The following is a 14,757-nucleotide window of genomic DNA, read 5'->3' as shown; positions in this document are numbered from 1 at the left end:
CAGTTGCATATGTATTTCTTAATCCTTATATAACCTGTTGATATAAAAAGATGGTATTGGAAGCTCAAAAGAAAATTTTACAAGAAACAGATAAACTGAGAATCAGACACTAGATCACTGCTCCTCACTTGCTAGGGCAGTTTTTGTATGCACATGAAGTGATTCTTGCAGGTTGGTCATGACTGGGAATAAGAAAACTTTACTTAGCCCACAGTTGGGGCATCATCTGAACTTGCAGGACTCACTCTGCTCAGGCAGAATAAAATCATCACTAACAACCTCAGCAATTACTGCGTAGTAAAAACTAGAAAGGTTGTGCTCACTTACCTTCCCTGGGCTTGAAGTGGAAAGGCAGGTATCAGTTTTTATTAATTTTTTTTTTAGCTTTAAATTGGAAATATAATTTCTATTGAGATTTATATAATAATGCTCATATTTACCAAAATCAAGCTCAGGCTCTTAATTCACTTTGCTCAATGGGGAAAAAAAAATGAGAAAACAGGCCCTTAATTCTGATATAACTGGCTTTACTAGGATGTATAGAAATAGAAAACATGAGGTAGAATATGCACACTTACATATTTCAAGGGTGTGTTTTGCATTCATCTTTTGGACCAATTTTAATTCTAATTACTTTATCTATTGTTGGTTTCCCCCCCCCCCCCACTACATTACATAAACAAATTTTGAAAAAATTAATTAGTATGAGAATAAAAGACTGATTTTGTTCTCAAATTCCATGTTTCATCTAACAATTGAAGTAGAATGTATACATACTCAAAAATAAATAGATTTTGAGAGTGGAGACTTAAAAACGGGAAAACAAAACACTCTAAGGCAAATAATTTAAATTTTAACTAAAAAATAGTATTGGGAAAAATAGATAATTTAAAATTACATAGGATTGTAGATACTATTAACATTTTAAGAGAAGTTTTATATTTTCTAACGAAAGACACTAGGTAAAGAGGTGAATTTGCTTTCTGGTTGTTTCTTATTGGCTGACTTGCTGAAGTTGCTATTGAGTAAATTCCTGCCTGAAAGAAGATGCAAGAATTCCTTGGAGTTCTAAGATTTTAGTTCCTGTAACAGTATTTCAAGATAATTTTCTTACAAATATGCTACTCTTATCTGTTAAGAGACATTTCTCCTGTAAATTTCCCCTACAATGCCAAACACACTAAAATAATTTAGGGCTAAGGTGTTTTTTTTTCCTATTTACATAGAAATATATTTTCCCTTTGGCATAATTCTAAATTGCAAAAAACGTGAACTTAAAAAGAAAAAAAAGTTGTTTTTTTTTTGTTTGTTTGTTTTAGTGTGAATAGTTAGGAACATGAAAGTATACGGGTCAACCTACAATAAGCAGAATTTAGTTTTTCATGTGGACCAGATGGAAATAGACTACTATTCAGATTTAAAACAAGCCTAATATAAGGCAGTGTATACTTATAACTAAAAGTTAAATTCAGTTACTCACTTTGCTAAAAACATCTTTATTATTTTAAATAATAAAGATCTATAAAATACTATTCAACATGAAAAAGAATTATCCAAGCATGGCTTTTCCTACTGAAATGGGTGGGGACCTCCCAATGATTCTTTCAATTAGCTTTAATAAATAAATATTTTCATTGTTTTAGTTTATGGTGAGCAAAAACGTGAAAAAAAATGTCCAAATAAACCATTAATTTTACGTTAAATAAACAAGCCAGAAATAGAGAACTTGATTTGAAAATAAATATTAAATATCATACATTAATGAAATAGTCTATTATTATCAAGATTTACTTGTTAAATATACCCTCTTAAACCCAGTTGGTAAAAGAAGTTGATGATAAATTCAGACATAGCCAACTCATTTTCATGAAATATAATGTGAGAAGAGGCAGATGTTCATATTTATATACAGCTGTATAAAAAGGGAATGATGCAAAAAATAGCTCCATATTAATCACTTTTCCTTAGGTATCACTGCCATATATCCTCATTTTATGAAATACAGTAAACCTGCAGGAGCATAAGGCTGAGAAATGTTATACTGACAAATAAAAAAAATGGTATTAGCAAAGGAAACTAAAGCTTGCTTATTCCATTTTTGTTAGGAACAACAACATGTAACTCTTAAATATGTGTACTAGTTTCACTCAGAAAAATCTACCATTCCATATAGGCAACACTCTAGGAAAGCATGGTGCCTTATCCATAAGTGGCTTTTGATTGACATTTAGTGAAATTTCATTATCACTATTAAAATATATCACTCAAAAGTATATTTCTTGTTGACAATGTGTTAGCAATACCATTACCAAAGCAAGTAGTATATTATCTTTAAATTTTTGTAATTGAAAACAAAATTTCAATAGCAAATCAGATGCCATATTATCCATACTAATAAAAGGGTAATATGCTAATTAGACCAGGAGACCTTCCGGACATCCTTCCAGACAAACCCATGGTGGCGGGGCCGAGGCAGTGGTGGTTAGGAGTGACCAGGCCAGGAGGGGAGGGCAGTTGGGGGTTATCAGGCTGGTGGTGGGGGGCAGTTGGGGGTGAACAGGCTGGCAGGGGGACCAGCTGGGGGTGAACAGGCTGGCGGGGGGGGGAAGTTGGGTGCAAGCAGGCCGGCAAGGGGGGCAGCTGGGGTCAATCAGGCCAGCAGGGGGGGCAGTTGGGGGCCATGAGGCCAGCCGGGGAGGGCAGTTGGGGACATGAGGCTGGTAGGGGAGGGCAGTTGGGGGCCATAAGGCCGGCAGGGGAGGGCAGTTGGGGGCAATCAGGCCAGTGGGGGTGGGGGGCAGTTGGGGGTGAGCAGGCCAGCAGAGTGGTTAGGGGCGATCAGGCAGGTAGGTAGGTGAGTGGTTAAGAGCCAGCAGTCCCAGATTGCAAGAGGGATGTTCGACTGCCGGTTTAGGCCTGAGGGGTTCTAGATTGGAGGCTGGGCTATGAGACATTCCCCCGCCGTGCACGAATTTCATGCACTGGGCCACTAGTTATACATATCTAAGAATATAAGAAAGCCATAACATTTGTCACTTGGTAGAATACAGGCTTTTTTTTTTTGTTTTTGTCTTTTTCCTTTTAAAAGCATCAAGACCAGTGTAGATAAATTAATTTGAAGGTAATACTAATATCTTTTCTTCTTCTTACACTTTCGGAACTTTTTGCTATATTCACTTTCTCTAATGTTTTCTGTGCTACTATCACTATCACTAGTTTGTTTTTGCCTCTTTCGTTTATTAATTTGGTAAAGGTCAGGATCATGTGGTTGTTGGTGAGTCCATTCATATGAGCTGGGTCCAGCCTCTAGATGTGGAACATGGTTTAGTGAAGGAGGCATAGCTGTGTTCTTAGGAAGTGGTGCTGTCATCTCACAGTAAGGAAGCTGCAGCGCTGGATTACATGCATGCCACTGCCATGGAAAAAAAACATTCATTTATCAAAACATGACCAAAATGTTTAAAAAGTTTACAGTTTACATGCATTATACAAATAACTACCAGAAAATCAAACTGTGTATTAGTATAAGAAAGGCCATGATTTTGTAAAGTAGAGATGTGGTAGTTTCCTTAAATAGTTAACAAAGATTCAAGTAGTATACAGCTTACTACAGTACAACCTAGTGCTGTCCTATAGAAATAAAATGCAAGCTAAGTATGTAGTTTTAAATCTTCAAGTAGGCACAATAAAATATATATATAAAAAACAAGTGCAATAAATAATGCATTTTATTTATCTCAGAATATCCAAAATATTATCATTTCAACATGTAACCAATAAAAAATTATGAGATATTCTACTTTCTTTTTTCATATTAAGTCTTCAAAATCTGGTATACATTTTATACTTACCATATATCTCAATTCCGATGATAAATTTTCATAGAAAATACTTGATCTAAATTTAGGTTACATAAAATGTACATTTGAGAAAGTAGATACACATATCAAAGGTCTTTCAAATATAAGTAAAAGTTTTCCAGTAACTGAATTAATAACATTTTAAATTTTATATTGGTTACAGTATAAATAACATGGTGATACAGTTTTTGGTCTCACATGTGGCTAATAGCCACCATATTGTATAGCACGGTTGTCAATAGTTATGATATACACTTCTTTATTTTTTTGAAGTAATTTTTAACTCAAATTTCTAACTATTCAAAGTACATTGAAGATTAATAGAGATAACATGAGAGTGAGTAAGTGTATGTGTATGTTTTTCTCAGATCTACCAAAGATTAAAAATGCTGGGGAAAAGATATTGACAGCTTCAGATGAGAACTGGTGTTTACAAGTAACTCACTATAGCTAAGAAAAGTTTTTTCCAAAAGTTAAATTACCAATTTTCCTTTTTCACAAAAGTGAAAACAGCTATTTTAAAATCTGAAGCTCACATGTATGCTGGATGTTTGTAAAAACCCCACCCTGTCAATAAGAATACCTGTGTTATAGTCCCACATCTGTCAGTAACAAGTACAATATTGGGCTTGTTGATCAATATTCTTGGACCTCAATTTTATTATGTATAAAATTATGAGCTGGAAAACAAGTAATTTCCAAAGTTCCCCTATAATAATAAAGATCATAATTAAGATTTCTAAGCCAAAACCATATTTTTGAGAGTCTTTGGAAATAATGTAGTTTATTACATTAAAAATCTTTGCCTCTAGTTAAAAAAAAAATTCTTAAATTAATCCAAGTCCAAAAGCAATATATTTGTGATTAATGTTTACATTATAAAAACAATTCACCAAATAAAATAATTTAATTCCAAAAAAATATCTTTTAAAACAGCCATTTAAGTCCTAGCCGGTTTGGCTCAGTGGACAGAGCGTCAGCATGCAGAACAAAGGATCCCAAGTTCAATTTTGATCAAGGGCACGTACCTTGGTTGTAAGGTCCTCCCCGGCCTGGTTGGGGCTCATGCGGGAGGCAACCAATCTCTGTTTCTCTCACATGGATGCTTCTCTCTGTCTTTCTCTCTCTCTTTTACTTTCCCTAAAAATCAATGTAAAAATATCCTCACGTGAGGATTAACTAACAAAACAAAACAAAACAAAAACCTCACTTAAATGACAACTCTACTCAAATTTTACTCGGACCACAGTGCATTATCATTCCCATCCACTCTTCTGGCTGTTTGCTGAGGTAGGTACTATGTTCTGGACTTAAGATGACTGTATTAGAGCCCTCTGCCATTGGGGGAAAGTGTTCTGGGAAGCTGCTGACTTTGTCCCAAGATTAGATTTGAGCACTGTAAGCTCCAAATAGTTTTCATATTCTTCACAATTTGCACCACATTATATATTGAACGAAAGGCATATCAAACTTACCATCTTCTGAAAGAAAAAATATTCTTGAGGTAAAGCTGCATTATTAGTTGGAAAGAACTGCATGGGAAAGAAAGAACGGCCCATGGCTTCTTCATTTCTTTGGAAAGGTAAAAGAAAATAATAAAAAGTTAAAATTCCTACCCTCAAATGTCCATTTTTCTTAAAAATAAAACCACAGCTCTTTATAATTAAAAAGAGAGAGAGAGAGAGAGAGAGAGAGAGAGAGAGAGAGAGAGAGAGCTCCTCTAAGAGAATGTGGTTAAGAACAATTAACTGTAAACATACATACACAAATAATCAGTTAATTAGGTACAGGAGCACCTTAAGTCATATTAATAGCTACATATTTAAATCTCAATATTTAGAGTCACATTTAGCTTTTTGATAGGAAAATAGTAAGCAATGTTAATTTTATAAAGAAAAAGAACACTTAGATATGAAGACAGCAGAGCAAGTCATTAATAATTATCAAGGGTAAATTCAATATTTTACAGATATTGAACAGTCAAAAAAAGGTAGACATTTTTCTCAATTTATTTTTGAATGTATATTTACTGTTTATATAAATTATGCTCCTTCCTAAATGTGCTGATGTTAACATGAACACGTATTTGCTGATTTCTTCTACACATTCATATAGTCATAAAAATTGCTAATTTAAAACTGTGGTGTGTAAAGCTTCATATCAAAGTGTACTATTTTCTTCTATGGAGATGTTCAAAAAAGTAAGTAACAAAAACTGGCTAGATCTATAGCTTGTCTTCATTAGTCTACTTGCTCCAGAGTATAGTACAATTTTAATGTTAATACTACTAATCCTTGCGACAGAAAGTATACTTTGGGAAGAGTGCAATTAACACAGGCAGGTCGAGGCAGTCAGATGAATAGGTGTATATCCCAATTGTAAGTGTTGAGAGTAGTGCCACAGAAGGCTAACTGATCCATCACAACGAGGCCTTGGATGCTTAAATGATTAACAGCTATGAAAAGAACATAATGAACTGTAAAGAATATACAGATATAACTCCCTACACCACATGCTGCTGAAAATAATATGACTGAAGTTAAATGAAAATATCTTGTCACTTTTCATGGTTTCAGAAAAAATGAATTCCTTAATTTTATTGTATGCCTAAATGGTAAGGTTTACAATAATCCAAAACATTTCCTGTCACAAGAACATATTTATTTTCTTTACCTTCATGAAAAAATATTTTAATTACCTGTAGCTGTGTGAATTGATCTTAACACAGCTCTCAAAACTTTGATTAGTTGGTTCAGAAGAGCGAGAACTCCCTTTAAAAGAAATAGAATAACATGGTGATTACTTCATTGTATAATTTTTTGAGTTCTAAAATAAAACCATAAAAACCCTCCAAACCAAAAAGGACATAGTATTAAGTAAAATTCTATACTCATATAAGATACATGGATATGTTATTGGTCTCTCAAGAAATATTTACAGATTGTTTATATTATTATAAATGACTAAATTATAATCAGGCTTTGTCCAAAGCAATGGCTCTATAATAAAATTATATTGACATGGGACCATACAAGATACATGCTGTTTTGCTCTATACACCTGTAAACTAAAAATGGCAACTCATCAGTGTTATTTGCTTCCCATGTATACGGCATGAGTTCTTTAAACTGCACTGACAAAGCCAATGCAACCTTACACAGGATGCTAAGCAGCTGTGTAGGGAAGTGTCAGAATATGATGTCCTGGACCATTCCACCAGCTTTTATTAATTAAAAGCTGGTAGAATGGGACAGTGCTGAGAGCATGATGCAGCCAATTTTCTTTGCAAAGAAATTAACAGAATGAAATGCAAAGAGAAGCACTTTTCCTTTGCAACAAGGCATTGTTTTATTCTTATTTGTTTTTGCATAGGAAGGTAAATAAAAACAAACAAACAAGAGGTATATCAATAAGCCTGAATCATTTAGGGGAGAGAAGCAACGTAAGCATTGCAAGCATTGCCTCTATCAGTCCCTTCAAACATAAAAGGCCTAGAGTATGAGTAGTGTTCTCGGGATAACTAATGAAAGATGATCAGTTCTTGGCATGTGCATAGGAGAAGGCACTGGAGGCTATTCATGTCAGGAAGCTTTCTCCCACCACTATGAAGGATCACTCTGGAGCTGGTTTTGGTCAGTTGCTCTTAAAGGGGCTTAGATCCAGGGCAATATACATAGCATGATTCCCTCCCCTAGTTCCAAGGAGAAGGACTGTTGCCTACTATATCTTCCAAATAGTAGGTATTTTACATCATATATTAGCAATGACAAAAGGATGAGCAAATATTTTTGCTATATAAAAGCTAGAATTGTGTGTCTCCAGTTCATTTAAATTTTGCTTAATTTATAATAGCCAATAGCAACTATCATAGATATTTGCTGGCTGATACTAAAATAGAACATTAAAATTTTTAATACAGAAGCAATGCAATAGGGTCGGCAATGTAATTAGCAATACTAACTACTAGTAATTACATGCAATTATGAATTAAACATGTGTTTTGAGAAAATTTAATAGAGACTATGGGAGCACTTTTTTGGTCTTTGCTATATAGAAAACAAAATGCTTACACTTCTGAACTCACCAACAATAATAAAACTCACTTGGATACACCTACCAAATCGATACTGCACATTAATCGGTCTTCCATATAAACGAATTCCATTCAGCAAAGCTATGGCATAAGACACTGATTCTGGGTGTTTAAAGCAGACAAATCCAAAGGACTTCGGCTTTCCTTCTCTGTCTTTGCATATAGTCACTTTGGTTAATGGCCCAGCCTAGAAAAAACTTAAAAATTATTTTCTCATAAATCTAAAGATGTTTTTCACAAATAACTCACGTACATTTAGTTATAGATTTTAAAAAATCTGTTAGCAATAACAGCTTTATGTAGTTCTGCTAATAATAGAATTTCCTAACAATTAATATTACACTTCATCACACTTTCTTGGTACTTTCTGGCTCATCAAGAAACATTTACGGTGTTAAGAACAGGAAATTGCCCTAACCGGTTTGGCTTAGTGGATAGAGCGTCGGCCTGCGGACTCAAGGGTCCCAGGTTCGATTCCGGTCAAGGGCATGTACCTTGGCTGCGGGCACATCCCCAGTGGGGGGCGTGCAGGAGGCAGCTGATCAATGTTTCTCGCTCATTGATGTTTCTAACTCTCTATTCTTCTCCCTTCCTCTCTGTAAAAAATCAATAAAACATATATATATATAAAAGGAAATTCTAGGTAATGGGAAATTCTAGGTAATAGGTCCAAATTTTGAAAGGAATACTATAATACCCTTCAATTAGGTTTAATAAAACAATTTAGAGAGCATTTACCAGTGTATAACTAAAAAATGAAATGACAAACCCAATGTTGGTTGAGTTATGACAAAAAACAAAACTGGTAAAAATTTATCACAGCCTAATTTTTTTCTGTAAGAAGTTTTTTCATCAAGAAATGTTTTTATAGTGGATTATTTATAATTAGTGAAAAATCAGAAAGGCTCTAAATCCAACTGGAGAATGTTATTCCGTGGTGCATTATTAAAATACTAGAGGCCCGGTGCACAAAATTTGTGCACTGGGGGGGGGGGGTGGTCCCTCAGCCTGGCCTGCAACGACGCCAGCGTTCCTTGACCCGGCCTCCGGCCCGAGTCCCCTCCCCTCCCCTCAATCCACACAGCCGGGACCCCTTCCCTCCACGCTGCTGGGGCACGGACGCTGGGCTTGTGTTGCCAGGGCAACGCCGCCAGCATCCCACCCTGGCCACTATGGGCACTGCCACCTTTGTTGCAGAGTGACGGTTAATTTGCACATTACTCTTTTATTAGATAGGATCATATCTGGACATATTCAATATGTGATATTGAACCTGTAATTAGAAATATGGAGTAAAAAAGTGGAGTCAAATATTATAAAACAAATAATTTTATTAGTTATACTAGTAACTAAGAAAAAGTTTGCATCACCATGGTAATGATCAGAGGAGGGAAATACATAAACAGCTAAGATTTGATAATGAAGGGCTCAAACTTTTAAATTGTACCATAATTAAAACGGATTGCTTTTCTCTGTAGAGATGGATAATTGTAGTAAGAAACTGCTTTTAATCTGAAGAAAAATGTTAATTATCATCTTTCACAATGATGCTGTGTTTTAGGATTCAGTCTTCTTTTCATTCTCTGCTTTCTCATGAACTAGCTTGTCCTCCCTTCTGGCTTCAAGGATCACTTCATCAAAAAATCTGTTCTTTTCCTACTGATTTTCTTCTTTTGTGCCTCTTTCTAAGAGACAGTCTCCTGGAAACTTCCATGTGATTGTACTTCAAACTCAACATTTTGAAACTTAATTCATTATCTTTCCCCTGGAAATCTATACTCCATTCCTTAGTTAAAAGTACAAAGATATTAAACCTTACTTTCTCACTTCAAAGGATAATCAGAAATTTGAAAGACCCTAGTAAAAAGATAAATGCATAGTAATAAAACCAATTTTAATCAGTACTTTTCTACCACTGGTATTAAATATATGAAATCACAAAGGGACAGAATATCTTAAATGCTTTGAATTTTGTAAATTCAAAGATATGCCAAAGCATGTTGAAAGATAAAGTTCAACGAGAGATGTGCTTATAGCAACAATCACATTAGCTTAATCTTTTTATCGAAATAAAATACATTAATAGTGTTGTAGTTGTCAAGATTTGCTAGGTTGGCTGGGTTGAAGCCTTTCTAAAAGATACCTCACTTTAGCAACTTCTCCTAGAACAGTGATTTTCAACCTTTTTCTTCATAAGACACACATAAACTAATTACTAAAATTGTGCACACACCAAAAATTTAATTTTTACCAAACTGATAAAACAAATTGTTATAATTTTGATTCATTCACACCAGATGGCTGTTGTTGTGTTGGCTGTTGTCATTATTTTATTTGACAATCGAAGGGGAAAGAAGTCAGTGCCCCTGACTAAATAGTCAGGCACTGCATGTTTTAAAATTCTTGTGGCAGAGGTGGAAAATCGCTGTTCTTGAATAGAAAAGGATGTAGGCAAAATAAAAACATATGCTTGGTTGCCTTATCGTTAGAAAAGATGAATGTTTTGTTTGGGTAGACATCATAAAAAATGAGACTACATGGATCCAGTCCTTACTGAGTAGAAATAACATGTGCATGGGGGCCTTCATGCCTTATTCCTCCCACCCGCCCTTTGTTTTTGGAGGCTCAACATAAAAAAGCCTTCTGGAGAAAAAGAATGATTAAGTTTCCCAACCCCCCCTTCTCCCTCCCTTTCCTCTCCCTTCCTTCTGTTTTTTTAGAGTGACAAGTTCTAATGATATTGGGGGGAGGGGGGGATAACTATAGGAAAAGGACAAGTATTAGAGCAGATTTTAAACAGCAAGTTTTAAAAGATGGCAAGTTATTGGAAGGATAAGCTTAAAAGGCTTATACTTCATATTTTTCAAATATTAAAAAGGTTTATGTCCAGGACAGGAAACTGTATTCCTGGAAGGGACTGTCTCTATCAAATTGTATCTACTAGTATAATTAACAGAGGGGAACATTAGTTCAGAGGCAAAGGGCCTTTCAAAAACTAAATGAAGAACCCTCTTCATGGCTGCTACTATACTTACTCATGGAAATTTAGGTTTTGCTATTGTCTCCATGGGAACTTGTCCTTATTCTGACAGGGGAACTCTCTGTCCTGGCTTCTCTTGATGTTAGTATTAGCAGTACTGTCAGCAGTAGTGGCAGCAGCACACAGTGAGTGCCAGGCTCAGTAGTTTTCCCTGGATGCACTTATTTAATCTTCACACATCATACTGGAGATACTATTGCGCCCGAGCAACAGTTCAGGAAATCGAGGCACGGAAGCTCAGTTACTTGCCCAAGGTGACATTGCTGACGTCAGAACTCACGCTTAAAAACAAACAAACGAAACACTTGGCTATAATATGCATCCCGCTCTTCTGTCGATTATCCAAAATCCGGGCAATTAATTTTGTCTTCCCTTTTTTTTATTATTTTTTTGATTTTTTAAATATATTTTATTGATTTTTTACAGAGAGGAAGGGAGAGAGATAGAGAGTTAGAAACATCAATGAGAGAGAAACATCGATCAGCTGCCTCCTGCACATCTCCTACTGGGGATGTGCCCGCAACCAAGGTACATGCCCTTGACCGGAATCGAACCTGGGACCCCTCAGTCCGCAGGCCGACGCTCTATCCACTGAGCCAAACCGGTTTCGGCTGTCTTCCCTTTTTAAAAGGCCAAAGTCTACCTCTTAAACTGTATGCTCAGTACCTCACTTAGTGTTTGCCATGTGATTCTGGGTCTTGAATGAGTATATCTCTTTCGCAAGTGAGACCCAGGTGTACAGAATAGGAATGGGTGTTTACAGGAGGCAAGAGGCTCAATCCTGGAGGCAGCAGGTCTGGAGTATTTCTGGGTCTTCTGGGCATGAGATAAAAGGAGCTGCCCAGGGAATGAATTGGTCACAGTCATGACTTAGCTGAGCAAATCATCTCAAATCTCACTTAACAGACACCTCCACACAACAGGGCCTGCGGATAAAGTAACGGGTGGAGACTTCTACACATCTCATTTCGCAGGAGGTGAGGCGTGAGAACGCTATTTTACCGCCTGGAGCAGTGACGGGGCGGGCTCTGTCTTCGCTGAGCCCCGCGCAGGCCCGCAGCCTCCTCGCAGCCCTAGCCCAGGGCGGAGCCCATCACCGCCCGGCGCGGCGTGGGGCGCACCAGCGCCACTTCACCACCCGGCTGCCCACCGGGGGCGCGCGCCGGGCGGAGCCAAAGCAGAGCCCGGGCCAAGATCAGGGCGGAGAGGGCGCTGGGCTCGGAGGGTCCACGCCCGCCCGCCTCTGCGGCTGCGCTTCCGGCTGCGCGCGCCCGCCCCCTCCGCCGCCCCTTCCCTCCCGACGGTACCTGAAGGAACAGCTCGTAAAGGATTTCTTCCCGCACTCGGGCCTCTAAATTCCCCACAAACACCGTCCTGTCGGCCTCCTCCTGAGCAGGGAACATCCCTCCGGTCCGGGCGGAGGCCTGAGGCGATGCCCACACGCCGCCCTCTTTAGCCTCTTCCCGGCGCGGCCGGGCCAAGGGGCGGGGGCCCTGGAGCCCCGCGCGGGGGAGGGGGCGGGGGCGGGGCCTGGCTGGGAAGCCACGCCCCCTCCGCCTGAGGAACCGGCCCGCAGCGCTGCGCCCGCCTGGGACTGGCTGGGACTTGGGGTGTGGGGGGAATAAGTAAGGCTGGTGTGGAAGGGGCTTTGCCCTGCGGCTTGTGGAGTGCCCGCGATATTTCTGGGAGCAACATTATTCATTGATTCTGGATTTATTCAACCAGCATTTTATATGAACTTTCTATAGAGCTTACCTTATACTGTCAGGCTAATGGGGGGAAATCAATTTCCAAAGAGTAAATGAATCATTAGGATTTTAAAATTATATTCTTTATAAAATTCTTTTTTGAAAGAATGAATGTGTGCATGTATGCATGGATTTGGCTACAATAGAATACTAAAACTAAAGTTTATTCACCTAGATAGCATTTCCTAGAAAAGTCTGAAAATGGCTGCAGAGGTTTTAGGTGGACACTAGAAAGCATTTGAACTTGAGAAAACAGCCTATACCAAGGAATACTAGAAAAGTGTATATAGCAAGTTTTGTGACTGAAGCCAGAATTCTTGGGGATGGCTGCTGGGCACTGTAACAGGATACAATATTTATACCTTGTATTAGGACTGTACTTTGTATATTGTGTCCCAGTGTGAAGAATTGATTCCTTTGGGACAGCATGGATGGACCTGGAGAATATTATGCTAAGTAAAATAAGCCAATCTGAGAAAGAATTATCACATGATTTCACTTATTTGTGAAATCTAATGAACAAAATGAATTGATCAATAAGATTAGACCCAAAACGTGAAGGTATGGAACAGACTGACATACCTTGATGTGGGGTTGGGGAAACGAGAATAGATAAACCAAAGAACTTATATGCGTAGCCCATGGACAGTGGCAATAGGGTGGTGAAGACCTGGGGGGAGGGTGGTAAGGGCTGGAAGGACAGGTGTAAAGGGGGCAAGTGGGAGACATCTGTAATACTATCAACAGTAAAAAACATACATAAAAAACACAAATAGGAATATTTTAAGATGCCAAACTCATTTGTCAAGTAGATAATCAAGAAGAATAAGTTAAGCCTTGGAAAATTATTCCATTCTATTTTTTAAGTACCTACTTCATGTAAGTGTGTTATGGTACATGGACTATAGAAAACATCTTCAGCATGCTTTCCTTCCATCTTTTGCCAGGATTATTTGACATCAGTATTGCAAAAGGAGTGGTCTCCAAACGGTTTTATATAGTAACTAGAGGCCCTGTGCACGGATTTGTGCACTGGTGGGGTCCCTCAGCCTGGCCTGTGGAGATTGGGTGGAAACTGGCTTTCTGACATCCCCCAAGAAGCTCTGGATAGCGAGAGGGTGCAGGCCAGGCCAAGGGACTAGGTCTCCAACATTCCCTATGGGTCCGGGGTGCAGGTGAAGCAGATTCGGAGCCAACAGTGCCCCAGCAGCAACCTAACCCACGGCCAATTCTGCGAGAAATCAGGCTCCCTCCTCTACTGGTTGGAGTGGCTGCCCCCTAGTGGTCATTGTGCATCATAGCTACCGGGCAAATGGTTGAACAGTTGGATGGTTGTTTAGACTTTTATATATATAGATTTTGCAAATGTATATTTTATAAGCTGATAAGATACTAGTACTATACTATGTATGTTTTAAAAGTAATATGAATGTATGTTTTTAATGAATGAAATAAAATAAATATAAATGGGGAAATGAAGAATTGATTCCTACTTGAGGAGGATTTTTAAAAGTCTTAAAAAATAATAAAAATAATTTAAAGAAAGGGGGAAGAAAATTTAGAATCTCAGTATTTTGGTAAAGCAATTATCTGTTAACTTGGCTTCCTTTCTGAAGATACCATATGTCCACGTAGAAACCTGAAATCATTATGTTAGTGTCATTTAAGTAATCAGGATACCATTTGGCCTTTAGGTAGGCATGGAGAGAATTCACTTTGATTTGACAAGGCATGCTTTTGCTTGAATGGTGGACCAAAAAATAAAAAAAATAAAAAAAAATAATCTCTTCAAATGAAAAGAGACACATCTTTGGAACCCTGATTTCTAATTGAACTTTGACATTACTTAATTTTATGATTTTAGATAAGTAAATTTACTTTTTGGAATTCAAGTTCAATTTCTTAAATTGGATGGACTAATATAATTACTTCATTGAAAAGGTATTTTCTGAGTGCTTGTTATGTGCCAGGCACTGCCTTTAATCCTTGGGAAATACAAGTAAGTATAAAGATCTG

At 37.7% G+C, this 14,757-nt stretch overlaps 1 protein-coding gene across 2 annotated transcripts; it reads right to left on the bottom strand.

The window, feature by feature from the left end:
- Nucleotides 1-659: 659 nt before the first annotated feature.
- Nucleotides 660-12,477, bottom strand: RBM11 (RNA binding motif protein 11). Of its 2 annotated transcripts, none has more exons than XM_059688092.1 (5): nt 12,301-12,477; nt 7,978-8,140; nt 6,559-6,631; nt 5,336-5,432; nt 660-3,412 (listed from the first exon to the last, which is right to left on the bottom strand). In XM_059688092.1, exons 1-5 carry the CDS (start codon nt 12,394-12,396, stop codon nt 3,128-3,130), a joined length of 714 nt encoding a protein of 237 aa, XP_059544075.1. In that variant the 5' UTR covers nt 12,397-12,477; the 3' UTR covers nt 660-3,127. The 2 variants fall into 2 exon arrangements, with proteins under 2 accessions (XP_059544075.1, XP_059544074.1); XM_059688091.1 differs by having other exon boundaries at nt 660-3,416; nt 5,337-5,432.
- Between the last annotated feature and the right edge of the window lie 2,280 nt (nt 12,478-14,757).

This window comes from Myotis daubentonii, chromosome 3 (genome assembly GCF_963259705.1).
Source record: "Myotis daubentonii chromosome 3, mMyoDau2.1, whole genome shotgun sequence".
In the NCBI taxonomy this organism is placed as follows: Eukaryota; Metazoa; Chordata; class Mammalia; order Chiroptera; family Vespertilionidae; genus Myotis; species Myotis daubentonii.
Note: the sequence above shows the minus strand (reverse complement) of the source record. Positions and strands in the feature narration are given on the sequence as shown.